The sequence below is a fragment of the Myxocyprinus asiaticus genome, chromosome 15 (assembly GCF_019703515.2).
Source record: "Myxocyprinus asiaticus isolate MX2 ecotype Aquarium Trade chromosome 15, UBuf_Myxa_2, whole genome shotgun sequence".
NCBI classification, from domain to species: domain Eukaryota; kingdom Metazoa; phylum Chordata; class Actinopteri; order Cypriniformes; family Catostomidae; genus Myxocyprinus; species Myxocyprinus asiaticus.
In genome coordinates, this window is record NC_059358.1 from 1,897,253 (window position 1) to 1,924,750 (window position 27,498).

The 27,498-nt window shown below is 36.0% G+C and overlaps 2 protein-coding genes across 3 annotated transcripts in view; one reads left to right on the forward strand and one right to left on the reverse strand.

Annotated features, from left to right (window-relative positions):
- LOC127453218 (E3 ubiquitin-protein ligase znrf2-like) overlaps positions 1–27,498 on the forward strand; it is a 425,349-nt gene that overhangs the window by 361,926 nt on the left and 35,925 nt on the right. The window lies entirely within an intron of this gene.
- zgc:158766 (uncharacterized protein LOC100009641 homolog) overlaps positions 1–27,498 on the reverse strand; it is a 78,430-nt gene that overhangs the window by 4,488 nt on the left and 46,444 nt on the right. For both annotated transcript variants that reach the window (XM_051719121.1, XM_051719119.1), the window contains 11 exons: positions 27,094–27,216; positions 26,824–26,985; positions 22,593–23,425; positions 19,128–19,377; positions 18,892–18,981; positions 18,584–18,808; positions 14,157–14,327; positions 13,626–13,803; positions 13,200–13,316; positions 4,865–5,113; positions 2,671–2,903 (listed from right to left, as the gene is read on the reverse strand). In XM_051719121.1, coding sequence (XP_051575081.1) covers positions 2,671–2,903; positions 4,865–5,113; positions 13,200–13,316; positions 13,626–13,803; positions 14,157–14,327; positions 18,584–18,808; positions 18,892–18,981; positions 19,128–19,377; positions 22,593–23,425; positions 26,824–26,985; positions 27,094–27,216 — 2,631 coding nt within the window. The remainder of the gene's footprint in view (positions 1–2,670; positions 2,904–4,864; positions 5,114–13,199; positions 13,317–13,625; positions 13,804–14,156; positions 14,328–18,583; positions 18,809–18,891; positions 18,982–19,127; positions 19,378–22,592; positions 23,426–26,823; positions 26,986–27,093; positions 27,217–27,498) is intronic.

Genomic DNA, 27,498 nt, shown 5'->3' on the forward strand with positions numbered 1-27,498 from the left:
TTTGGAACTATTGGTTATTGGCAATTATCGGCATAGATTTTACCAATTAATTGGTGCCGATAGTTGCTTTTTTAGAAATATCTGTTATCAGCAATTATAGGTATAGGTTTGACCAATTAAGTGGTGCCGATAGTTGCTTTTTGGAACTATCTGGTTATTGGCAATTATCTGCACAGATTTTACCAATTAAGTCGGTGCCGATAGTTGCTTTTTGGAACTATTGGTTATTGGCAATTATCAGCATAAATTTTACCAATTAATTGGTGCAGATTGTTGCTTTTTGGAACTATTGGTTATCGGCTGATTATCGGCACAGATTTTAACACTTAATTGGTGCCGATAGTTGCTTTTTGGAACTATTGGTTATTGGCTAATTATCGGTGCAGATTTTACCAATTAATCAGTGCCGATAGTTGCTTTTTGGAACTATCGGTTATCTGCAATTATCGGCATCGATTTTACCACTTAATTGGTGCCAATAGTTGCTTTTTGGAACTATTGGTTATTGGCAATTATCGGCATAGATTTTACCAATTAGTTGGTGCCGATAGTTGCTTTTTGGAACTATCGGTTGTTAGCAATTTTCAGCATAAATTTTACCAATTAATTGGTGCCGATAGTTGCTTTATGGAACTATTGGTTATTGGCAATTATCTGCGCAGATTTTACCAATTAATCGGTGCCGATAGTTGCTTTTTGGAACTATTGGTTATTGGCAATTATCAGCATAAATTTTACCAATTAATTGGTACTGATAGTTGCTTTTTGGAACTATCGGTTGTTAGCAATTATCGGCATATATTTTACCAATTAATTGGTGCAGATTGTTGTTTTTTGGAACTATTGGTTATTGCTGATTATCGGCACAGATTTTAACACTTAATTGGTGCCGATAGTTGCTTTTTGGAACATCGGTTGTTAGCAATTATCGGCATAGATTTGACCAATTAATCTATGCCAATAGCTGCTTTTTGAAACTTATTGGTTATCTGCATTTATTAGCATAGATTTTTGCCAATAACTGAAAGTTCCAAATTGCAACTAATGGCACAGAATAAAATAGTAAAAATAGTAAATAGTAAAATCAATGTCTTTAATTGCCAATATTTATTTTTTCCTCTGTGTTCTTCTGTGGCCAGCACTGGAGGAGTCTACGGTTAGAACATCTTGATTCTACAGTATAACAGCGGCCTCTACAGGGGAAATAAAAACAATCACTGACCCCTCATGGGGATTTGCTGTATCTAAATCTTTCACCAGTGTGAATATTCCTCTATATATTTATCCTCACTTCGATGCATATTTTGTTATCGTGATTAAGTAATCAAGTGTTCTAAATAAGCCAGGGCACCCAAAGAAAAATGCAATTATATTGAGGCATGTAAATTGTGTCTCCAACTTATGAATATCTTGAGAATAATCTAAAATCTTATTCTTCATTAATCTGGATAAATATCTACAAAAACGTTCATTTGGTGAATATAGGGTATAAAAGTCCTAATTTTGGTAAACACATAAATATAGAGCATTGTAACAGAGCCAAATCTCGGTTATTTCAAAATCGGAGTCCCCGATGTATTTCAGCCATATTTATAGTTAAAACACCTGCGTTATACACAATTATTATTATTTTTTTCTGGTTATTATTGGGATTTTGGTTGCACAACAAACTAACATCTGGGATTGTATTAATTTTAGACTCTTGTAGCCTCTATGTCTGTACCCTTCATAGTAAGGAAAGACTGTTTTTTTTAACCAGTTAATTAGTTATTGGCCTTTTCCACCACCTTAGTTATCAGCATAATCCACTATTGGCCCACCACTATTCTCGATACCAATTTTGATACCACAGTAAAAACTACAGTGAACTAAATCTATTGCAAGATAAATCTATTTAAAATACTGGTATAGTCTTCACTTAATGAGTAGATACAGAAGAACACAATTAATTATTATATATAATGAAATGATTACATTCTGTATAATACATAGAATTTTGTTTTATACAAAGTGTTTCTCATTTTCTTGTTATTGTTGTTTAATTAATATTAACGACATACTAAACAGCGTCAGACCTATTAAGCAATGTTTACACCTCAAGTCCGATATTTTGATACAAATCTGCTTTTTTGTCCTGCTGTTTACGTTTACTTTAGACATAAATGACTGTGTTAACATTAATACCTCGCCAAGACGGGTATTTTTACAGGTACTGTTTAGGCGCACAGGTCTAGTATCTTTTTTAATTTTAGTATCGACTTGGTATCGAAGTACCGGTACTTTTGGCATCCCTACTTTGATATAATATGCAAATAGCATTTCCATTTTGAGCAGGAAAGTGAGATTGGAAATCCACATCTGATCACAGTGGAGATGCACTTGACTGCAAGGTGTAAATACATAAGAATATCCAGACACTATTCAGATATGAAACACATTAATGCCAGGTGAAAATAGTAATTCTGATCGTTTCGAAAAGTAATAGCATGCCTCTCCTCAACAAGCCTTCTTAACGACTCAGTGCTATTACCCATGTGTTATAAATCTTAGGACAACAAGAGGGTGGGTAAATAATGACAGTATTTTCATCCTTTTAATGCACAATTAGGAGTCCACTGTTGTCTGTTCAGAGTCATTTGAATCAGTCACATAGAGAGCGCCAACACTCACCGCTGTGATGAACTTGTTGGTTTGAGGTTGCAGCTCCTGCTCTGTGTGATAGAGGATGGAGGAAGTGACTTTGGGTGGAGACGGTGAGGGTGTAGGAGAGGAGAGATACGAGTGTGCATCGCTGGTGAAGCTCTTCATTACTATAGCAGAATGATGCTGGACAGTGATGGAGCTCAGACCGCTTCCACTCTCACTGGACGTGCACGGCGACAACGTTTCAACGTTGTCTGTGACTAGAAAGAGAAAACTCCAAATTTAAATGGCCACTCAAACATATGCTTTTGTTTCTAAAGATGGCCCAAAATGTATATACAGTGACAGCAAAAGCATTTGCACACTTAAAGCACATTTCAAAATATCTGAATGTCATTGCATTAGACAACAAAATAGCAAAGTGGCATTTATTTTTAAAGAAAGATATTACTTGCACACTTTAAGCAAAATATTTCACAAATAGAAGTTTGAAAGAAAAGCACTGTGTATAGTACAGCATATTCATTTATTATTAATTAGGTAATGTTGTTTTTGAGTATTTGTTAGCTGCTCAGTGTAGCCACACACACATTCGGCCTCTCTGGTTTGCGGACAGAGTTTCCACTGGGCTCCATTATACCATCAGAGTGAGAGAGGCCCATTTCCTGTTTTACACTTCCTGCCTTAACTGCTGCTGGCCACCGCACACACTATAGCCTTCATCAGATAACATAAACTTGATTGCCGCTGTGAATGTTTGATTTGTTGAACACAATGTATTAAAAACCACAAACATCACCTCTAACACAACCTTACAGTAAATCTGAAAATACCTGTCAAAAACATGTCATTGCTCATATTTCACCCCAAAATAAGAAATTATGCTATGCATGTTTTTAAACCATCAAGACTGTTTGCATTGTGAGATTAGTTTCATTACAATCAAGCACATTTTCTATATTACTGTAATGCACAAAAAAAGAATGCATTACTTATATTATAAATTATTTGAACAACATGGCAGTATTTGTTTTACTATATTTTATATCTGTTTAAGGTTTAAATAATAAACATTGTACTACAGTATTTTGTTACTGTAGTACAGTGAAAACAACCGTACTACCAAAATTAGAATCTAATGAGATATTCAAATGAAAGTGTCTGGATGCATTGCAATTTCTTTGACAATAATGCAGCAGAAAATGGCATTTTGTTCATTCAGCCTGAGGAAAAGGCTTTTTTATTTAATTTAATTTTTCATCGTTTTTTATGATATATATATATATACGTTATTTTCAAGGCTGAAATCAGGCAAAAAAAAAAAAAAAAAATAATAATAATAATATATATATATATATATATATATATATATATATATATATATATATATATATATATATATATATATATATTTTTTTTTTTTTTTTTATTAATTAATTAATTAATTTATTTATTTATTTTGCCTGATTTCAGCCTTGAAAGTAATTTGTTTGGAAAATATGATTTCTTTTTTTCCCCCAATTGATTTTGCAATATTTTTATTTATTATTTTTTTTTAATTGATTTAGCATGATTCCAGTCTGAAAAAATAAAAACAAACAAAAAACAGGCTTTATTTTCTTTTTGGAAAAATTATGCATGACTCTTATGCCTGATTTTAGCCTGAAAAAGAACAGGAATTATTTTCTTAATGGAAAATATGATTGATTTTGATTTGTTATTTATTTTTATTTTTTTTGCCTGATTTCAGCATTGAAAAATAAAATAAAAAAAAATAATAAAAAACAGGATTTTTTCCTTTATGGAAAAGAATTTATTTTTTTATTTTTTTGCCCTTAATTGATTTTACAATCACTTTTTTTTTTTACCTGAGTTCACGCTGAAAAAAATACAGGCTTTATTTGTTTTATGGAAAATATTATTTATTTAAAAAAAATATTTCAGTTGATTTTACAAGAAAAGTTTTACCTGAGTGCACCTTGAAAAAATAAGTCTTTATTTTCTTAATGGAAAATATGATTTAAAAAAATTATTTGAATTGCTTTTGCCTGATTCCAGCCTCCAAAATTTCTTCATGGAAAATATAACCTCTTTTTACCCAATTGATTTTGAGATGAAATGTGTGACCTGTTCAAGTTTTTGTGAGATTCAACCCCTTACAGAAATCTTAGGACATGTGTAAATTAAGCCATTTATATAGAGACTACAGATAATGACTCACTCATGGATGACTTAACGGTCGAATCGTGCTCGAGCTCGTCTTCTTCGATGCAGTCGTACGGCCAGTGACCCAGAGACGGGCAGCTGGGCAGCGAGTGAGTCAGGTGCAAGTTCAGTGACCCCAGAAGAGAGGAAGATGATTGGCTGCTGGACGATGAAGAGCTGCTGTTGGAGATGGTGGAGTGCGGTCTCTTAAACGGCGTGGAGTGATCGAACGAAGAGACCGCTATAGACGCCCGCATCCTCGATTCTGCACAGACAGACGGGACAAACATCAGAGCAGGACTGTCATAGAAAATGAGTGAGAATGACGGTCCAAGTTTCTCTCAATTGCTTTATGCACACAAACTGAAAACACTTTTACTTATTTTATGTTTATTAACGCTGAATATCTTTCTATTTAGGAGGCATCACACAGCAGCACTGAATAAATGAACTCGGAAGTATTTTAACAAATATTACAAATGTTATTAAGAGGTAAAACATTCCCTTTTACAAACTTACAACATCCACAACTTGAAAAATATATTTTTTACTTCGTGTTACATTACAATAAAATTGTATGTCAAATTTTGTTTTAAAAGTTTAAGCAATTTCAACACTGAATAAATTGTGAACGAAAATGTTAAATAAATTCTACATTTATATTCAATATAAATATGCAAAAATTAATGCTCTAGCTTTTAGGCAAATATTATTTATGAATATTTGTTATCTTTATAATGCATCACCATGTATGAATGAATGTCATATTTATTCACTAATTTAAGTATATTTCACAGGTACATAAAATAAGTACACTAATTAACATCAACTTACAATGAACAGTAGTTTTACAGTATTTATTCAGTATATAATTTACAGCATAATCTTCTTTAATGGTAATTTATTTATGTATTATTTATTTTAATTAAAAGTTGTATAAGTTTATATTAGGCAATGCACTATGAACTTACAATGAACAGTTGTATTTTTATAAATTAATATTTATTAGTATTCATTATTAGTTAATGATCCTTGTGCACTTACTAAAGTTAAAATAAAACCCTTATTGTAAAGTTGTTTTATTAATTATTTTTAAAGCAATGTGTCAATTCATGACCAGACATATTTAAAAAAAAAAAAAAAAAAAAAAAAAAAAACATTTTATAATTAAAAAATATATTTAAATTGCATTTCTATACATATTGTTCATTTGATACATTTCTGTAATTCACAATTAATTATCACAACAGATATTAAAAACACAGTAATTTATATATATATATACAGGTGCATCTCAATAAATTAGAATGTAGTGGAAAAGTTCATTTATTTCAGTAATTCAACTCAAATTGTGAAACTCGTGTATTAAATAAATTCAATGCACACAGACTGAAGTAGTTTAAGTCTTTGGTTCTTTTAATTGTGATGATTTTGGCTCACATTTAACAAAAACCCACCAATTCACTATCTCAACAAATTAGAATATGGTGACATGCCAATCAGCTAATCAACTCAAAACACCTGCAAAGGTTTCCTGAGCCTTCAAAATGGTCTCTCAGTTTGGTTCACTAGGCTACACAATCATGGGGAAGACTGCTGATCTGACAGTTGTCCAGAAGACAATCATTGACACCCTTCACAAGGAGGGTAAGCCACAAACATTCATTGTCAAAGAAGCTGGCTGTTCACAGAGTGCTGTATCCAAGCATGTTAACAGAAAGTTGAGTGGAAGGAAAAAGTGTGGAAGAAAAAGATGCACAACCAACCGAGAGACCCGCAGCCTTATGATTGTCAAGCAAAATCGATTCAAGAATTTTGGTTGAACTTCACAAGGAATGGACTGAGGCTGGGGTCAAGGCATCAAGAGCCACCACACACAGACGTGTCAAGGAATTTGGATACAGTTGTCATATTCCTCTTGTTAAGCCACTCCTGAACCACAGACAACGTCAGAGGCGTCTTACCTGGGCTAAGGAGAAGAAGAACTGGACTGTTGCCCAGTGGTCCAAAGTCCTCTTTTCAGATGAGAGCAAGTTTTGTATTTCATTTGGAAACCAAGGTCCTAGAGTCTGGAGGAAGGGTGGAGAAGCTCATAGCCCAAGTTGCTTGAAGTCCAGTGTTAAGTTTCCACAGTCTGTGATGATTTGAGGTGCAATGTCATCTGCTGGTGTTGGTCCATTGTGTTTTTTGAAAACCAAAGTCACTGCACCCGTTTACCAAGACCTTTTGGAGCACTTCATGCTTCCTTCTGCTGACCAGCTTTTTAAAGATGCTGATTTCATTTTCCAGCAGGATTTGGCACCTGCCCACACTGCCAAAAGCACCAAAAGTTGGTTAAATGACCATGGTGTTGGTGTGCTTGACTGGCCAGCAAACTCACCAGACCTGAACCCCATAGAGAATCTATGGGGTATTGTCAAGAGGAAAATGAGAAACAAGAGACCAAAAAATGCAGATTGAGCTGAAGGCCACTTTCAAAGAAACCTGGGCTTCCATACCACCTCAGCAGTGCCACAAACTGATCACCTCCATGCCACGCCGAATTGAGGCAGTAATTAAAGCAAAAGGAGCCCCTACCAAGTATTGAGTACATATACAGTAAATGAACATACTTTCCAGAAGGCCAACAATTCACTAAAAATGTTTTTTTTATTGGTCTTATGATGTATTCTAATTTTTTGAGATAGTGAATTGGTGGGTTTTTGTTAAATGTCATCACAAAATCATCACAATTAAAAGAACCAAAGACTTAAACTACTTCAGTCTGTGTGCACTGAATTTATTTAATACACGAGTTTCACAATTTGAGTTGAATTACTGAAATAAATGAACTTTTCCACGACATTCTAATTTATTGAGATGCACCTGTATATAAGCAGAAATGTAGAAAATTTAATGAGGTTTATGATTAAAACAAGAAAAAAAAATATTGGCTAAAATATGTTTGATAATTTTTTTGAAAAAAAAAAGAGAGCAGAGAGAGAGAGAGAGAGAGAGAGAGAGAGAGAGAGACAAAAGCACTGATCAACAACTGTATATTTAGGGACAACAGTATTCTTTGCTGTCCATGTCCAATCAAATGATGAGCAAAAATGAATAAATAAATGAACAGTATGAGGACAGTTCAATCACATATCATCATGTCAGCTGGTCATGCTGTATGATAACTGCCGCTCATTCATTACAATCGATGTGTTCAAAAGCTTCTGATGCCTCAGATGTGTTCACACAGACATAACACACAAGTCATGACTTCACTTTGCCACGATAAAGGGCATTAACGCACACAAGCAACCAAAATATATGAGCAGATAAATTCTGCAGATAACTGACTCTTCTGAAGGGGCCCTCATATTACAACAGAGTTCATCTCACCTCTCAAGATGAATCTCAGGAGCAGCTGTGCTTTGCTTTTACAATATAACAATGTGCCTACATACAGGAGGTGAAAACTCAATGTGGGAATGTGGAACACATTTAGTAAATATTCAAGACTGTCTCCTGTGTCACCTGTGTCTCTACCTCTAACCAAACGTTTATCCATTCATAATTAATAATAATAATAATAATAATAATAAAATAAAAACAATATAAAATGTTATCACTGTTATAAATAATAGTATTATATGCTATATTATATTATTCTGTATTTTTATATCATAGGCTTTATATTTCTTTTTCAATTACTTATTTTGTATGAAAGAAAACACTTTTGTATTTTGTAAGTATTGTCATTTTTTTACACCGCTGATAGCACTGACAAAACGTTTCAAACACTCTTCCTGTCTTGCATTGGTCAAACAGGTATTGATGATATACGATATGATTATTTATTATGATTTAATAAGATAATAATGCTATTATTTTTATTTTTATTATTATTTATTATTATAATGATGATCTGTATTATGATAGCGATGATATTATTTATTATACGTTTATTATGCTAATCATAATATTATTATTACAGATTATTATGATTATATTATTTATTATGATACGTATTATATTATTATAATTACACTTTATTGTGATAAAAGAGATATTATTTATTATGATAATGATGCTATTATTATGATGATTATGATATTATAATGATTTATGATCATGACTATACTATTTATTGTGATAACAATGTTAAATTTGTTTTTGTTATTAACAATTTTTTATTTATTTATTCCATGCAGAAAATCAAACAGACATAACAGAAAATGCAAAATCATACCACATGAAATCATAACCTTTCTCCCCGAGCATTAACCATTAACCAGGGAGGGGCTCTTTCAGGTGGAAGTGACCAATGAGCCAAATGTCTGAGACCGAACGCATAATAATAAAACAAAATCCTGGGTAAGCCTAGCCCACCTTTGTCAATCGGCCTATGTAACTTATTGAAACTTAATCTGGGACGTTTACCATTCCAAATGAAAGACTTCGCTATGCTATCAAATTGCTTGAAATAAGAGAGGGGGACATTTATAGGGAGAGACTATAGCAGGAAATTTAATTTTGGAATACAATTCATTTTAATAACATTAACCTTTCCAATCACAGATAAATGTAATGAAGCCCACCTGCCCACATCGCTCGAAAACCTTTTTATTAAGGGGTCAAAATTAACTAAATCACACAAATGTGCTGGGAATAAGATAATACTTAAAGTCCTATTTGGGCCACTGGAAGGTGCCCGGCTGAAAAGCCATTACTGGGCAGTACGATGTCAGAGCCAAAGCTTCAGATTTAGACCAATTGACTCTGTATCCTGAGAACTTAGAAAAGGAATGAATAATTCTGTGGAGGCAAAGCATATATCTAGTGGGGTCAGAGACGAATAATAAAATATCATCTGCGTAAAGCAAAAGCTTATGCGCCACACCTCCCGCCATCACCCCTGGAGAATCATCCTCCTTTCTTATCGTGGCTGCTAATGGTTCCAGGGCAAGACAGAACAATAATGTGGAAAGAGGGCAACCCTGCCGGGTGCCCCTATCCAGAGTAAAATAATCTGAAATTAATCCATTCATTTGTACCTCCACTACCGGGTGTCTATAAAGTAACTTAATCCATCCAATAAAAGTATTCCTGAACCCGTATATTTCCAAAACCTTAAAAAGATAATCCCATTCTACCATATCAAAAGCCTTTTCCGCATCAAGTGAGATGGCAGCGACCGGAGACTGATCATTCTCTACTGACCACATGATACTGATGAAACATCTAATGTTATCAGAAGAGCTGCGGCCCCCAATAAACCCCACCTGATTAATTATTTATTTATCACATGTTATACATTTGCACATATACAGTGAAATTCTTTTTTTTCACATATCCCAGCAAAGCTGGGGTCAGAGTGCAGGGTCAGCCATGATACAGCGCCCCTGGAGCAGATAGGGTCAAGGGCCTTGCTCAAGGGCCCAACAGTGGCATCTTGGCAGTGCTGGGGCTTGAACCCCCAACCTTCTGATCAGTAACCCAGAGCCTTGACCACTGAGCCACCACTACATATATAATATGTATAAGAGATATCATAACTTTACTTAATCGGTTGGCTAAAATTGTTGACAATATTTTTACATCTAGCTGGATCAGGGAAATTGGACGGTAACTCTTACACTCGCTTGGATCTTTGTCCTTGCGTCATGGTTGGTGGAGGTTTTCCATTCTTTAATGATTCTGTATAAACTTCTAACAAAAGTGGAACCAATTCTGTTGTATAAGATCTAAAAAAATTCAGCGGCAAACCCGTCTGGCCCCGGAGCCTTGCCTGTAGGTAAGGCCTTAATTACCTCGCCAAGCTCCTCCAAAGTTATCTCAGAATCTAGAGGATTTTTTGCTCAGTCATCAGTTTAAGGAGATCTAATTGTTCCACAAAGTTTCTAATATCGTCATCAGTAGACAAAGACGTGGAACTATAGAGATCAAGATAGAATTCTTTAAAAGCATTATTAATATCAATGGCCGAGGTAAATATTTCACCACCAACAGATTTCACTGAGGGAATGGTAGAAAAAGACCCTCTCTGCTTTATATATCTAGCCAAAAGCTTCCCTGCTTTGTCCCCCGACTTAAAATATGACTGTCTTGCCCTAAATAACCAAAACTCCACCTTCCATGACAAAATAGTATTATATCTGTATTTCAATTGGGTCAATTCTCTGAGGCTATCAGAGGACATTCGGCGCTTCAGCTCTGTCTCGGTACTTTTAATATTCTCTTCCAACTCCACGAGTTCTTGTGCTTTGGATTTTTTGATGAATGAGGCATACTATATGATCCGACCCCTAAGAACTGCCTTAAGTGCCTCCCAAGCCATGCCCACAGAGGATACTGAGGACTAGTTGGTCTCCATATAAACATTGATTTCATCCTTTAACATTTGTTGGAAATCAGGATTTTGCAAAAGGGATACATTAAAGCGGCAACTATATGATTTCTTGTTCTCCATATGCGGCAACACCTCTAAACTCACCAGGGCGTGATCTGAGACTAAGATGTTTCCAATTGAACAATCAACAACAGATGAAATAAGGGACTTAGATATAAAACAAAAAAATCTATTCTAGAATAAATCTTATGGACTGATGAAAAAATGTATAGTCCCTACCAGATGGGTTCAAAAGTCTCCAAATATCTGTAAGACCAAGATTTTTACACATCCTGTGAAGCGTCAATGTTGCTCTAGGGGGCTTACACACTTTTGCTTCACAATGATCAAGGACTGAGTCCATCAAAAGATTAAAGTCTCCTCCCAATATTATAACATGAGGGGTGCCAGCAACTTGCAACATCCCTTCAAGATCTATAAAAAAATCCCTGATCATCAGCATTAGGTGCATAAATGTTAGCCAAAATCAAACTTTGCCCCTGAATTTCTGCTAAAACAATAATGACTCTTCCTAATTTATCTTTACTCTGTTTGAAACATTTGAATTGTAGATGTTTACTTATCAGTGTAATGACTCCCCTGCTCTTACTTGAGCCAGCGCTAAAGAAAACATGCCCACCCCATATCTTCCAAAATGTTTCAGCTTCTTGCAGGGAAAGATGCGTTTCTTGAAGAAACACTATATCATATTTTTTACGTTTAAGAAAAGAAATAACCTTCCTTCTTTTTATGGGGTGCCCCAACCCATTCACATTCCACGTGGAGAGAGATAATCCATTCATATTAACATCTGACATTTTGACATTTTAGAGAAATTAGATTGTGTGTCAAAAATAAAATTATAAAGACCACATTCCACATTAATGCAACAATCAAACCCTGAACTTTCCCCAGAACACAAAAAAACAGAAAAAAGAAAAACATGCGCATTAACCCCGCACACGACAGCGCCAACCGGCATCCATCCCTCTAAACTCAGACAGTCCATGTACGCCTACGAGAGTCCCCGTGACAACTTTGCCGTCGGAATGCTCAAGTCCGGTACAAAAATTTGTAATACAGAATTACGCAACAGAAGATAATCTATAAAACAAACTCCAGCCTATAAGCGGAATAAACACAAAAAAAAATTGTAGATTCATCCACTTAATTGTCTCGAAGGTGTGTGCCTCTACAAAACAAGCTCCAGCCTCTAGTGGAACCAGAACAAAAAAAACAAAACAACAACAACAAAAAATGGGCCATTCAGTTCTTCGGGCAGTCAAACTCACTGCAGTGTCCTGCAAGAATATTGCACAAAACCAACTCCCAAAACAAGCAGATTCATCCATTGATTTATTATGATAATGATGATGTTTGTTTTAATTTATAAATGTAATGATATTATGATGATTTTTATTCTAATGATGATATTATTTACTATGGGTTTATTATTAATATTATTATTACAGATTAAAATGATTATATTATTAATTATGATTTATTATGATAATTATGATATTATTATAACTTTATTATAAGCTTTATTCTGATAATGTGAATATTATTTATTATGATGATATTATTTATTGTGATTTATTATGATAATGATGCTATTATTTATTGTTATTTACTATTACAAATATGATGTTATTATTAATTATTACATTATTTATCATGATAGCTGTATTATTTATTATGATTTATCATGATGATGCTTGTTATAATTTTTTATAAATTGAATGATATTAGTATAATTTTTTATGCTAATTATAATATTATTTATTGTTACAGTGATGATATTTTTTATAATGGGATAATTATGCTAATTATAATTTTATTATGAATTATTATGATAAATATATTATTTATAAGGATTTATTAAGATAATGAGGATATTATTTATAATTATTTATTTTGATAATGAAGATATAATTTTTAGAATGATGCTGATGATGTTAATGTCTTGCCAATACAGACATCTTACCTGACCCTTTCATAATGTAGTCGACGGCTCGATCACTGATGGCAGCATCACTGGTTTTAATGTCCATTAACGGCTTGTTTCCAATCCCCATGGAAACCATCTCCTGCATGCGCAACTCTGTTTAAAACAACACATACATTAAAAGATGAATATAAAAGAACTCACAAAATAATCAAACAAATCATGCAAAAATGGAAAATACATTTTTACTTTTCTGAGAGTAGTTTTAAAAAATATATCTTATGCAACATGTTTTCAACACCGTATCATAACACAGAGGCATTAATGGCCCACAATGCACTTCAGTAAACCACAAATGAGTGAACAATTGAATGTTTCTATTTCTGTTTTGTCTGGTTAGTAACTACTGACTTTATGTTCAGATATTATGCCATATTTGCCACATTAAAGCCAGTGTACTCTGACCTCTGTTGCGTAACGCTTGTCTCCACAGGATTTTGCCGATGACGGCCGTCCACGCGGCCTTCACCTCGCCAGAACTCGCCTGCAGGATGAAAGTATCCTGCGACTTCCGCCGTCGAAACCAGATCTCGAAGCGCAGGCCGCTGTCACCAACATTCTCCGTCATTCCAATCTCTGCCGTCTGAGAGGACACAAAATACTGTAATCAATCAAACAACTGACAGGAAAAAAACAACAACAATAATTGAAAATAACAATTGCCCCAAATCATTTACTCACCCTCATATTGATCCAAACCCAAGTTACTTTCTTACTTGCGTAGAACACAGGATGTTTGCAGAATGTTAGTCTCAGTCACCATTTACTTTTATTGCACCTTTTTTCCAAACAATGAAAGTGAATGGAGATTGAGACTCTCATTCTGCAAAACATCTCAATATATGTTCCACAGGTGAAAAAAAGTCATTTGGAACAACATGAGGGTGAGTAAATGATGACAGAATTTACATTTTTGGGTGGACTCATATTCAGTACCTTGAAGGACTGTTTGTAGATGTAGATGTCATAACCTCCTTCTATTTTTTTGGTCTTGCTGAAGAGGATGAGATCTTCAAATAAGAAGACATGACGGAGGTATTTTTTACGTCCGCACCAAACAATGAACTCATCTTGACAACGAAGTTGACCCTGTTCCTTTAGGTTGACCTGAGAAAAACAACATGATGACGATTTACATCACCAATACCCTTAATCGCTGACGGTGTGACATCCTGATTGAAATGGAACCTAATTAATAACGAACCTCAAAAAACTCTTCATAGGCAGCAACAAAATAGCACTCCTCGCTCACAATTGATTTCACTATTTGTGTCACAAATATGTGACACAATAGTCACATATTTGTGATGATACCCTAGCAAGTAAATGTGATACTATAAAGATATGTTTGCAAAATTAAATAAGTGGCTTTTATTGACTCCAGCCAGGTCTCCTAAGCAACCAAACTGGCCTGGTTGCTAGGGAGGGTAGAGTCACATGGGGTAACCTCCTTGTGGTCGCTATAATGTGGTTCTTGCTCTCAGTGGGGCACGTGGTGAGTTGCGCGTGGATGCCGCGGAGAATAGCGTGAAGACTCCACACGCTACATCTCCGTGGTAACGCGCTCAACAAGCCACGTCATAAGATGCACGGATTGATGGTCTCAGACGCGGAGGCAACTGAGATTCGTCCTCCGCCACCCGGATTGAGTCACTACGCCACCACGAGGACTTAGAGCACATTGGGAATTGGGCATTCCAAATTGGGGAGAAAAAGGGGAGAACAAATATAAAAAAAAAAATAAATAAATAAATAAGTGGCTTTTACACTGTCATCATAATAAAGTCAAAAAAAATTATTTAAATATTATCTAGAAAACACTTCCTTTTTATTAAGTAAGGTTAGATGTTTAAATCCGAAGAGAAATGTTTTGTCAAATCATTTCAAATTTATTTGCGAAGCGCTTTTCACAATAAATATTGCTCCAAAGCAGCAATACAAAGAATAGTAAAATACAACCCTTATTTCTTACAAATAAAATTTTTTTTTTTAATAATATTTTAAACTAAATACATATTTGCTTTTATTTCTTACAGTTGCCTGTCAATAGAACTATGGCTGTCAATAAAATACAATTATTTTGAGTAATCTCTTGATTTTAGAATGTAACAGTAATAATGTCAAATAATATTTTTCACACTTTTCCCCTGACATTTTTGTTCCAGTTTGAAAACCCCTGGGCTAATAAACAAACAGCAGACACATATACAGGGTATATGTTTAAACAATAATTTGAATTGATTATACGGCATTGAATGAAATACAAGTATATTGATAATTATACAAATATTAAGCATATATTTATAATGTACACTTCTATCACTTTGTTCACCATCTTTGACAAAATTGAGAAAAGATAACTTGCGATGCTGCCTTAGAATTTGGCCAAAAGAAGGAATCTTACTACACTAATCCATTTTTGGTTGAAAAATGGATTGATTTGCTACGTTTACGCCTTTCATCCAGGGCCGTAACCACAATAGACTTTGAGGGGGACAAGTCCCCCCATAATCAGATATGGCCAGATTGCCCCCCCCCCAATAATTGATATCCTTGTTGCTGTTCTGTTGCAGTCCATTATGCACCGCTGTCTAATTGTTATTAAGTTGTTGCAGGAATAACATAATGGTTTAAAAAAAAGTTACATTTTTAGCGTGCTCAGTAGTCTAACACCGCTCGTCAGTGTCATTTGAGATAGCCAATTAAATCGATGAAGTTGGGACTGAAGTATAAGAAGCTGAGCGGCAACCTCGTGGATTAAAAAAAAGTTTATCTTTTAAAACCAAACATTATAACATTTTGGGACTTTATCACAATTAAAGCCTTTATTCAGAAAATTATTGCATTCAGAGCCTTTACTATTTTAAAGGACCAAAGAGGACAATTATATTTGTGACCGCAACACCCGTGACCCCCAAAATGGTTTGGTGCCCCCCAATAATCGAGACATGGTTACGGCCTTGCTTTCATCCACAGTGAAACGGCGTTTTCTTCCAATGAGAACAGAGATTTTCGAAAGTGCTCTCCGGTACCGCATACTTTGGAAAAAGATGATGTTAAGGAACATAATTTTTTAACCGAAACATATGAACGTGGCCTTAAAATTTACAGTAACTATTCTGACCAACTTTCGGAACAAGTTTTGGAACAAACTGCTAATTAAAGCTAATTTATATCGCAGACTAAAGCAACAGTACGACAACTTTTGTTGCTTGAAGTAACCTATTAAATTTGGCAAACCGAATGCATAAAATCAGTAGCATTAGGGCTGGGCGGTATGATGATATATATTGTGACGAGTATATTAAGCGTCAACCGATAGAGATTTTGCTATATCATGTATATCGCGATATGCCAGCATCCATATGTGCAACGTGTGCGTATCTATCAGTGGGCAGAGCTTCACGTGAGACTGAGAGAATTGAAGAGACATGGACAAATTTCATTGAAATTCAGCTAATTCAGTGACATTCATCTTGGGTTCTGCGCTTCATAAGCGCTAAATATGCTTTTTATCTGACACGCACATCTGTGTTTCTAATGTCTAATGCACGCAAATGTGCGCAAGTCCAGCAGGCTTCCCCATATTTGTGCTCCAGCGAACACTCACGCAACTCAGTCCGGCTACTCTCAATATCGCGCCGCAGACCACAAAACTTACGTGACCCAATTGAGTTTTTCTTTTGCTTTATTTTTTATTATTTACCTTAAAGCACTATAGAGGAAATCAAACTTCTCAAATGGCTAGACAGCCTGACATTCTAACCACCACTGACGAGAAAAACAGGTACAGCCCTGTGCGCCAAAATAAAGGATTTTTAAGCTAAACATCATCACTCTTACTCAACATTCAGTTCGAATGATATAAGAGATTAGGAAACAAAACATCCATGTTTTCCTAAAGATATTCATACATTCTCTACAGACATGACTTAAATAATTAAGAGCCTACATGTGTTTACTTTCATTGGATATTTTCAGCCTGGTCTCATGAAATTCACATAGCATTGCAACGTTTTTACAAAACTGAAATTGCGTGCTTCATTACACGTTTGGCTGCAGATTTCAAGTGAAATGTCCAGCGGAGGGCGCCAAAACCGAGCGAAATGAGGTTGTAATCAGACAAGGTTTTTAAAGTAAACCGTAAGGTACAGTAAAACGTACCTCCCTAACCTAAACACTTACCCTAAACCTAAGCAATAGTGTCTGAAAAGATAAATGAGAGTTTAACAAAACATCCGTACACTTAACCAACAACTAACCTTAACCGCTAGTGTTTTAAAATGCAAATTAAAAAGAAAACACACATTAACTGAAACAACCATGTCATTTTGCATCACTTTTATGTCTTTGGCTGGATTCGATCCACAGCTGTCGAACCCAAAGTCCAACACTCTATCAAGCAGGGCCGTTTCAGACCATTCTGGCACCCTAGACAAGATCCCTATTGGCGCCCCTGTTCTGGGGGAGGGTGAGGGGGTGTTTGGGGAATGTGGCAGCGGCCTCCTCTTTGACACCCCCCCAGCAGGTGGCACCCTAAGTGACCGCCAAGTTTGCCGATGCCTAGAAACGGCCCTGCTAACAAGTCAGCTACCAAGCAATTGTATAAGTAGGTGGGTCTGTAATACAAGTGTTAAAATGTTTCATTTTTCAAATCATGCATTAAAGTAAAAGTGTTTTGATATCAAAGCATAGCGGGTGGTGAATAACAGAGTGAAAAAGACTTTTTATAAAATCAAAATCAGCAATTGTACTGGTGATTTGTGTGACAATGATTAAACCACACAGTTGTTGTAAGCGCCTCTAGTGTTCATTTCAGCAGGAAACTGCAGCGAAAAGTCAGTTTGTACAAATGTATACAGAGCTACATTCATTCAATGAGACTTTTTAACTTTTGGATTATTTCATTTGTTGCATTGCTTTCAGAAGATGTCGAGTTTCTTGAGAAAAGTTCATAATAATAATAATAATACTACTAGTCAACAACATCAGACTGAAATGTGGCGTAATGTGAAATTTAGCGTTATTGCAAGGCTGATTTAATCCAAGTTGAGTGTGTATTACAGAGTGTATTTTTTTACTTTGACTATGTTTGTCAAGTTCAAAATAAAGGGAAAATTATAGGTTCATTTATAAAGCATTTAATTCACTCACTGCACTATGCAAAAACAGACATTACAAAATGGTTATTTATTTTTTAAACAATTTTTATTGATTTTCCTGCGAATTTTATTTTTTATTATATTGTGATATATATACAGTACTGTTATCGTGATATTAAATTATTCATATTGTGATATAAGATTTTGGTCAAATCGCTCACCCAGCACTAGTAAGTGTTCTGGCATCGAAACTCCACTTACATCACATCCGTGAATGGCGTCCATGGCGAGGAGGTCGTTGCCGTGGCGTAGCTGGAATTTGACCATCTCTTCAGCTGTTCTGAGGTCAGCGAGCTCCTGCTCATGAGAGTGACTGCACTCTTTGATCAGATCTTTGAGCAGGAGAGCGTATTTACTCATCCTCTGGATGGGCTTCAGCAGGTACGACGCCAGGTCCATCTTATCACCCAACTCCAGCTGCTTATTCTGATGCACAGAAGATACAGACAGAAAGGTCAGCAGGTGTGAACTGCTCTTCAGAAGAGCCTCTCCATGCCTAAGAACCTCACCTTGAAGAAACTGTTTCCGTGGCTTGTTAGCAAAGCATCCGAGCGTGGCTTGTTTTTACTATACAGCGCGTACATTCCAAACTGTTCCTCCTGTGAACCAGTGGAAAAACACACACGTTTTAAATCAATATGCCTGTGTGCAACTCTGCTAAAGGACTGTAACTTCCACAATGCACGCAATTACAAACTCACTCAAGCTTAACTTGTATTTCTGTATTGTTTGAAATATAACTCACATGTCTCAAGAAGCAGCTGCTGATGGACAGAGGCGAGTGTGCGCAGCTCTCCAGATCTTTCAGGAAGAACTGACTGTGAAAGTCACACAGCTTCTCCAGATTCCCAAAGATAATACTGCGTTTCCCTCTCAGGTCCTGTGGCAGATCCAAGCGCTCCATCTCAGGGAAATAATGCTCGATGATGTAGCTGAGAGAGCGCGTGTACTCTCGCTCTGTGGAGATCATCTCATCCATAATGTGCTGGATTTTACTGCAAACGTCACACAGTGTGGTTCAAGCATATTATTATTAAATGATAAATGTTGTTGATGTTAAATTGAAAATCAGACGATTGTTATGCAGTCAATTTGTTTCCTAAATTCTTCTCGGTGGTCCATTAAACCCACAAGCCTTCAGTTTGCATGAAGGAGGACCTTTGATATCAATGATTGAATTTTTTTTTCTTAATCAATGTTTTTGACTAGTTTTCCAGTAAAATTTGTAAAAAATTCTTAAAGGAATATTCCGGGTATAATTCAAATGGACAGCATTTGTAGCAATTTATTTCGACTCGTCCCTCATTTTTTTAATTTTTTATCTGTGTTCCAGTGAGTCGCTTACAATGGAAGTCAATGGGGTCAATATTTTGGAGGGTTTAAAGGCAGAAATGTGACGCTTATAATTTTATAAAAGCACTTACATTAATTCTACTGTTAAAACTCATGTATTATTTGAGCTGTAAAATGGTTTAAGTCATCTTTTTAGGGTTTACGGTGTTATATCGCCATGGCGATGAAGTTGTAAAATTGGATATAACTTTACACAGATATGGTAGTATGTGATTTAATCACAGTAAAATCATGTTAACACACATATTGTTTGCGTCTTGTGTCTATACTTTTGAAACAGTGAGTATTTTAATGTTTACAGATTGACCCCATTGACTTCCATTGTAAGTGACTCACTGGAACACACATTTGTGCTTTTTTAAATAATCAAGGGACGAGTCAAATGCTGTCGATTGAGCTTAACTTGTATTGAACCCGGATATTCCTTTAATACAATACATTTTTATTGGAGAAACAAATTGACATCAGATATGAAATCTTGTGTTCAGAGAAATGTAAAAACATTTTGTGAGATTTATGCTTAAAACAAAAAAAAGACTATTTGCCAATGGGCTAAGGAAAATAAACTTTTTGTTCCTTTGAATTAAGTTTATTTTTTTATTTTAAGAATAAACTTTACTAAATCATTCCACGTGTCTCTGAAAACAAGACTTATGTCAAACTGTCTTGTTTTAAGGATGTTTAGATATCTTTACTGGAAAACAAGACAAAAATACTGAGTACAAATATGATTGCATTTGCTCAATATTTGTTGAAAATATTTATGCTATTGGTCCACTTTCCATTCATATGGTCTTTTTTGTTGTTGTTGAAAATACAGTATAAAGTAAACACTGCAAAAAAGAATTTTTCTACTCTGTATTTCTGTTTAATGATATAAACATGCTTAAAACGGGGGCCTGGGTAGCTCAGCGAGTATTGACGCGGACTACCACACCTGGAGTCACGAGTTCGAATCCAGGATGTGCTGACTGACTCATCCAGGTCTCCCAAGCAACCAAATTGGCCCGGTTGCTAGGGAGGGTAGAGTCACATGGGGTCACCTCCTCGTGGTCGCTATAATGTGGTTCTCGCTCTCGGTGGGGCGTGTGGTGAGTTGTGCGTGGATGCCGTGGAAAATAGCGTGAAGCCTCCACACACACTATGTCTCCGTGGTAACGCACACAACAAGTCACGTGATAAGATGCGCGGATTGACAGTCTCAGACGCGGAGGCAACTGAGATTCGTCCTCCACCACCCGGATTGAGGCGAGTCACTACGCCACCACGAGGACTTAGAGCGCATTGGGCATTCCAAATTGGGGAGAAAATAAAACATTTATAAATAAATAAACATGCTTAAAACAAGTTACAGTACATTTACTTGAGAAGCAAAACAGCATAAAATATTAAGTCTTGTTTTCTGAGAAATTCTCGATTAATAAAAAATAAATAAATAATAATTTCGACTCGTCCCTCCTACCACTGTATTACTTTTATGCTGCCTTTATGTGCTTTTTGGAGCTTCAAAAATGTTGGCTACCATTCACTTGCATTGTATGGACCTACAGAGCTGAAATATTCTTCTAAAAATCTTCATTTGTGTTCTGCAGAAAAAAGAAAGTCATGCACATCTGGAATGGCATGAGGGTGAGTAAATGATGATAGAATTAAAATTTTTGGGTGAACTATCCCTTTAAATCTACTTTCATCTAGTTACACTCTATATGATCACCAAGTTACATGAACTTAATTACACAAGTTTTGGAGACGCCATTACTCGATTAAATTGAGGGAAACAGTTTACTCAAATCATTTGAGTGGAGTCAACTTATTAGCGTTTTCAGTGTAAGGACGCTCCAAACTGAATTTCCAATAAAATGACAAAGGAATATTCCGGTTTAAATACAAGTTAAGCTCAATCGACAGCATTTGCGGCATAATGTTGATAACTACAAAACTACATGTTGACTCGTCCGTCCTTTTCTTTAAAAAAGCACAAATGTGTGTTCCAGTGAGACACTTACAATGGAAGTCAATGGGGTCAATCTGTAAACATTAAAATACTCACTGTTTCAAAAGTATAGACACAAGACATAAACAATATGTGTGTTAATATGATTTTACTGTCATAAAATCACTTTCTAACCACATCTGTGGAAAGACAGACAATTTTACAACTTCATGCCATGATGATATGTCAACAAATCCTAAAACGACAGTACAAATGACGATTTAAACAACTTTATAGCTCAAATAATACATGAGTTTTAACTAAATTAATGTAAGTGCTTTTATAAAATTAAAGCTTCACATTTCTGCCCCATTGACTTCCATTGTAAGTGCCTCACTGGAACACAGAAAAGGAGGAACGAGTCGAAATGAATTTAGTGGTAATCATCATTATGCCACAAATGCTGTCGATTGAGCTTAACTTGTATTAAACACGGAATATTCCTTTAAAACAGGAGAAAAGATTGTGCCAATGGCGTAATAAAAATAGACTTAATTTAAAGAGAAAACAAGTTTATTTTTCTTACCCCATTGGCAAATAATCACTTGTTTTAAGCATAAACATCGCTAAATTTGTTAGATTTCTCTAAAAAAAAAAAAAAGACGACTTAATATCTTATGTTCTTTTACTTCTCGAGTAAATGTATCTTGTTTTAGGCATGTTTAAATACTTTTACTTCTTTTTGTTTTTTGTTGCTGTGTTCACTTTATATTTTCGTTTGGAGCATTTGCATATGCACTACTACACTGAACGTGCATTTCATGACATTTCTGTTTTGCATAAAATTCCATTATTTTTGGACTCAAATAACCAGATCAAAAAAAGGCCTCATAACAGCACTAAATCCCACACTTGTCCCCTCACCTGCTGAGTCTCTTTATGTCTCCGTCACTGTGTCTGCAGTGGACTCTGGACGGAGAGGACATACTGCGACTGCGCCCCAGCGCTGGACCCTTCACGTCTGCCCACTGCAGTTTCTTCTCCACACACATGTTGTTGGTGACCTCCAGTCCTTTGATGTAGACGCCCGTGTACCCGTGATGACCGGCATCCACGTGAGCCTTGTCTCGTGCCATCGGCTCGTAGCTCATCGTCTTCTTCATGATCTTTTTGAGTGGCTGCTTGCGATGGTGTGTAGCTGGGGAATGCAGTGGCTCCGAGTGGCACGAGATGGACGAATCGATGGTGCAGTCGCTGTCGGTGTCGTCAAACAGGGATGGCGAGAGTTTTCCACTCTCTGGGGGAAACGGGAAAGGGAGTTGGGTTTTGGAGAAGGGGCCTGCCGAGTCGGGCTTTGCGTCATCATATTCGAAAGACAGCGTGCTGTGAGAGTTCAGTGCAGGAAGGGGGTCTCCTCCGTTTTGGGTCACTGCAGGTTTATCGAACTTCTCTGGGGGGCTGGAAGTGGACTCTGTGGGGGTCAGTGGTGCAGCTGTAGCTTTGGCCAGTATCTCCTCCAGTTGCTGTTTGGTTTGTTGGAATTTTTGCCAAACGGTTGTCCACTGCTGCAGCTCTCGTGGACTGCTGAGGTTTAAAACCATCTGGTTGAGCGAGCTGAAGTTTTCCAAAGAGAACTTTGAGGCCTCACTGTGGAAGTCCTGCAGAATGTGAAGCGCCGCAGGCGTGCAACTGACCACATTATCGTCCACCCTCAACTGGCTGAAATAATCCTGGCAATGGACTATCCACTGGTTTGCCTGCATGAGAGATATTTTAACCGGTTACTATTTATGTTTGTGAATTTGGCAGACACTTTTATCCAAAGTAACTTACAGCGCATTCAAGTTCTACATTTTATCAGTTTATGTGTTTACTGGAAACCAAAACCACGACTGTGGTTCTGCTATAGCGCCATGCTCTACCAGTTATACCCGCCGTTCCAAACAGCATAAATGACGCCTTTAGAGTGCACTTCGAAGGGAGCACAATCATGATAGCCATGCAGTACCCTGTAAACCCTAATGTTGTCATCATTACTGGAAAAATCAAGTTGTCTTAATTAAAAATGGCTTTGGGTTCATAACTCAAAAATCTCTGTTCCTTGAACTTCTTTAAAAATCAATAGAGTTTAAATGTTAATAACTCAAACTATTGAGTACAAAACTGAGGCTATGGGTAATACCCACAATGCCTTGTGTTTGAATTATTCGTCAAAGAGAACATATGAGGGCATTTAAATAGTTGTTATTAAGAATTCACAGATGTTTTAGCTCTTATGTAGTATTATTTATATTGTTTTGTTGCGAATAGATGTTTCGTATGATGTCACTACTAATAAGTAATTATTAAGTAGAAAACACAACATTTAAAGAGCAAATCTGAGATGAAAATTCTCTCATCATTTACTCGCCCTCATGCCATCCCAGATGTGTATGACTTACTTTCTTCTGCAGAACACAAATTATGATTTTTAGAAGAGTATTTCAGCTCTGTAGATCCACACAATGCAAAATGTTGACGCTCAAAAAAGCACATAAAGTCAGCATAAAATTAATCCATAAGACTCCAGTGGTTTAATCCATGTCTTCAGAAGCGATATGACATGTGTGGGTGAGAAACAGATCAATATTTAAGTCTTTTTTGCTAGAACATTCTTCTCCCTTCCCAGTAGGGGGCGATATGCATAAATAATGTGAATCACTAAAAACACAAGAAGGCAAGGCAAGTTTATTTATAAAGCACATTTCATACACAATGGCAATTCAAAGTGCTTTACATAAAAAGGATAAAGAAAATACAAGATATCTAAAAATACATACATTTTAAAGCCAGTTAAGAACAAGAAATGTGAAAGTTAAAGTGGAGATTGACTTTTATAGTGAAAAAGGACTTAAATATTGATCTGTTTCTCACCCACACCTATCATATCACTTATGAAGACATGGATTAAACCACTGTATTACTTTTATGCTGCCTTTATGTGCTTTTTGGAGCTTCAAAAATTTTGGCTACCATTCACTTGCATTGTATGGACCTACAGAGCTGAAATATTCTTCTAAAAATATTCATTTGTGTTCTGTAGAAGAAAGAAAGTCATGCACATCTGGAATGGCATGAGGGTGAGTAAATGATGAGAGAATTTTCATTTTTGGGTGAACTATCCCTTTAAATCTACTTTCATCTAGTTACACTCTATATGATCACCAAGTTACATGAACTTAATTACACAAGTTTTGGAGACGCCATTACTCGATTAAATTGAGGGAAACAGTTTACTCAAATCATTTGAGTGGAGTCAACTTATTAGCGTTTTCAGTGTAAGGACGCTCCAAACTGAATTTCCAATAAAATGACAAAGGAATATTCCGGTTTAAATACAAGTTAAGCTCAATCGACAGCATTTGCGGCATAATGTTGATAACTACAAAACTACATGTTGACTCGTCCGTCCTTTTCTTTAAAAAAAGCACAAATGTGTGTTCCAGTGAGACACTTACAATGGAAGTCAATGGGGTCAATCTGTAAACATTAAAATACTCACTGTTTCAAAAGTATAGACACAAGACATAAACAATATGTGTGTTAACATGATTTTACTGTCATAAAATCACTTACTAACCACATCTGTGGAAAGTTAGACAATTTTACAACTTCATGCCATGATGATATGTCAACAAATCCTAAAACGACAGTAAAAATAACGATTTAAACAACTTTATAGCTCAAATAATACATGAGTTTTAACTAAATTAATGTAAGTGCTTTTATAAAATTAAAGCTTCACATTTCTGCATTTAAACCCAAACCCATATTTTTGCTTCTTTTTTTTTTTTTTTTTAAGAAAAGGATGAATAGTTTTCGTGGTAATCAACATTATGCTAGATAGATTGAACTGATCGCTTGGTAGCATCGCCCACATTAAAATCTCATCGGTCCAAAATTCAGCTGCACATCGCTGTTTTACAGATAAGGATTTTTAAAAATGAGTAAAATTCAGACTGATTCGCAAATGAATCATTAAGAATGACTCACTGAATGGAACCCACTCAAATGAGCAATTCAATCACAAATTGGAGCAAGTTTTATTCAATGTAAGGGCTATATTTAGCTGATGAAATATTTTAGAGCTGAACACAATCAGAAAAATATATACATTTTAGAAATGAGACTTTTAGGGGTCCTGGGTATCTCAGCGAGTATTGACACTGCCTATCACCACTGGAGTCACAAGTTCGAATCCAGGGCGTGCTGAGTGACTCCAGCCAGGTCTCCTAAGCAACCAAATTGGCCCAGTTGCTAGGGAGGGTAGAGTCACATGGGGTAACCTCCTCGTGGTCGTGATTAGTGGTTCTCGCTCTCAATGGGGCGTGTGGTAAGTTGTGCGTGGATCGTGGAGAGTAGCATGAGCCTCCACATGCTGTGAGTCTCCGCGGTGTCATGCACATCGAGTCACGTGATAAGATGCGCGGATTGACGGTCTCAGAAGCGGAGGCAACTGAGACTTGTCCTCCGCCACCCGGATTGAGGTGAGTAACCGCACCACCAGGAGGACCTACTAAGTAGTGGGAATTGGGGATTCCAAATTGGGAGAAAAGGGGGTAAAATTAAAATAAAAAAAATAAAAATGAGACTTTTATTAATTTCAGCGACTTTTCCAGGCCTGGAAAACACAATTATAAAATTCCCTAATATTACAAGGGTTTCCATCACAGTGGGAACCCTGGTATTATCAAGTCAAGTCAAATCAAATCAAAAGCTTTTAACAACACACATAGTTTCAAAACAGCTTTACAGAAAATTAAGCTGTAACAGAAATGTCAGTTTAAGTGAATAACGTGATTGAAAATCATGCCATAAATGTTACTGTCTTTAGGCCCCCAGTGAGCAAGCCAAAGGTGATTGTGGCAAGGAAAACCAAACTCTATAAGATGTAAGTTAATGGAAAAAATAACCTTGGGGGAAACCAGGTTCAGCAGGGTGAGCCAGTTCCCCTCTGGCTATAGAGTATGAATATAATCCCAATATTAGTAATCAATTCGTAATACAAGATAACTAACATATCAATACGTTTTGATTGGCTGCAAATGTTTTTGCTTAATGCAGCATTTTCCCTTTCAGTGTTTTATCTGTTGATCCATATGAAGCAATTCTTTACCGATTCGTAGAACTCGTAGAGGTTCAGCAGGATGTCCAGTTCATTCTTGCGTCTGTCGCTGCGCTGAAGGACAGAGTTAATGTTCTGTTTGAACTCTAGAAGAGACGAACTGGACGTGGCTTTAGAGTCTCGCATTAACACTGCAGCTTTCTTCTGCTGCTCCTACAGGAACAAAATAAACACCATAATATCTGGTTAATTTTTCCAATGATTTAACATTCAAACATTAGAAGACCTAGATGAAAGTCTAGAGAACATATGGACACGTACTGTGGACTCCTCCATAAACTGGACCAGATTCTGTCTCATGTCCTGAATGGAGCTCAAAGTGAGACCGTAGGAGTCCAGCGGAGCCAAATGTTTTTCACTCTCCACACAAAACCACCTCTTAACCTGAGGAGACATTACAAAACACAAGAAAGAATAATATCAGGCCATAGTTTATCCAGAAATCATAATTTTATCAGTAAAAAAAAAAACAAACAAAAAAAAAACAGCTGCAGCAGGGTTCCAGTAAAAGTTTGATTTAACCCTTAAATGCATGGGTGTTTCGCCAAACGCCAGAGCCGGCAGGTATATCTATCACAATTGGACCTACAAAATGCCCAGATAGTGTCAAGACACATACTGAGCTACACATACTGTATGTATTTTCTTATGTACAACTTAAATAAT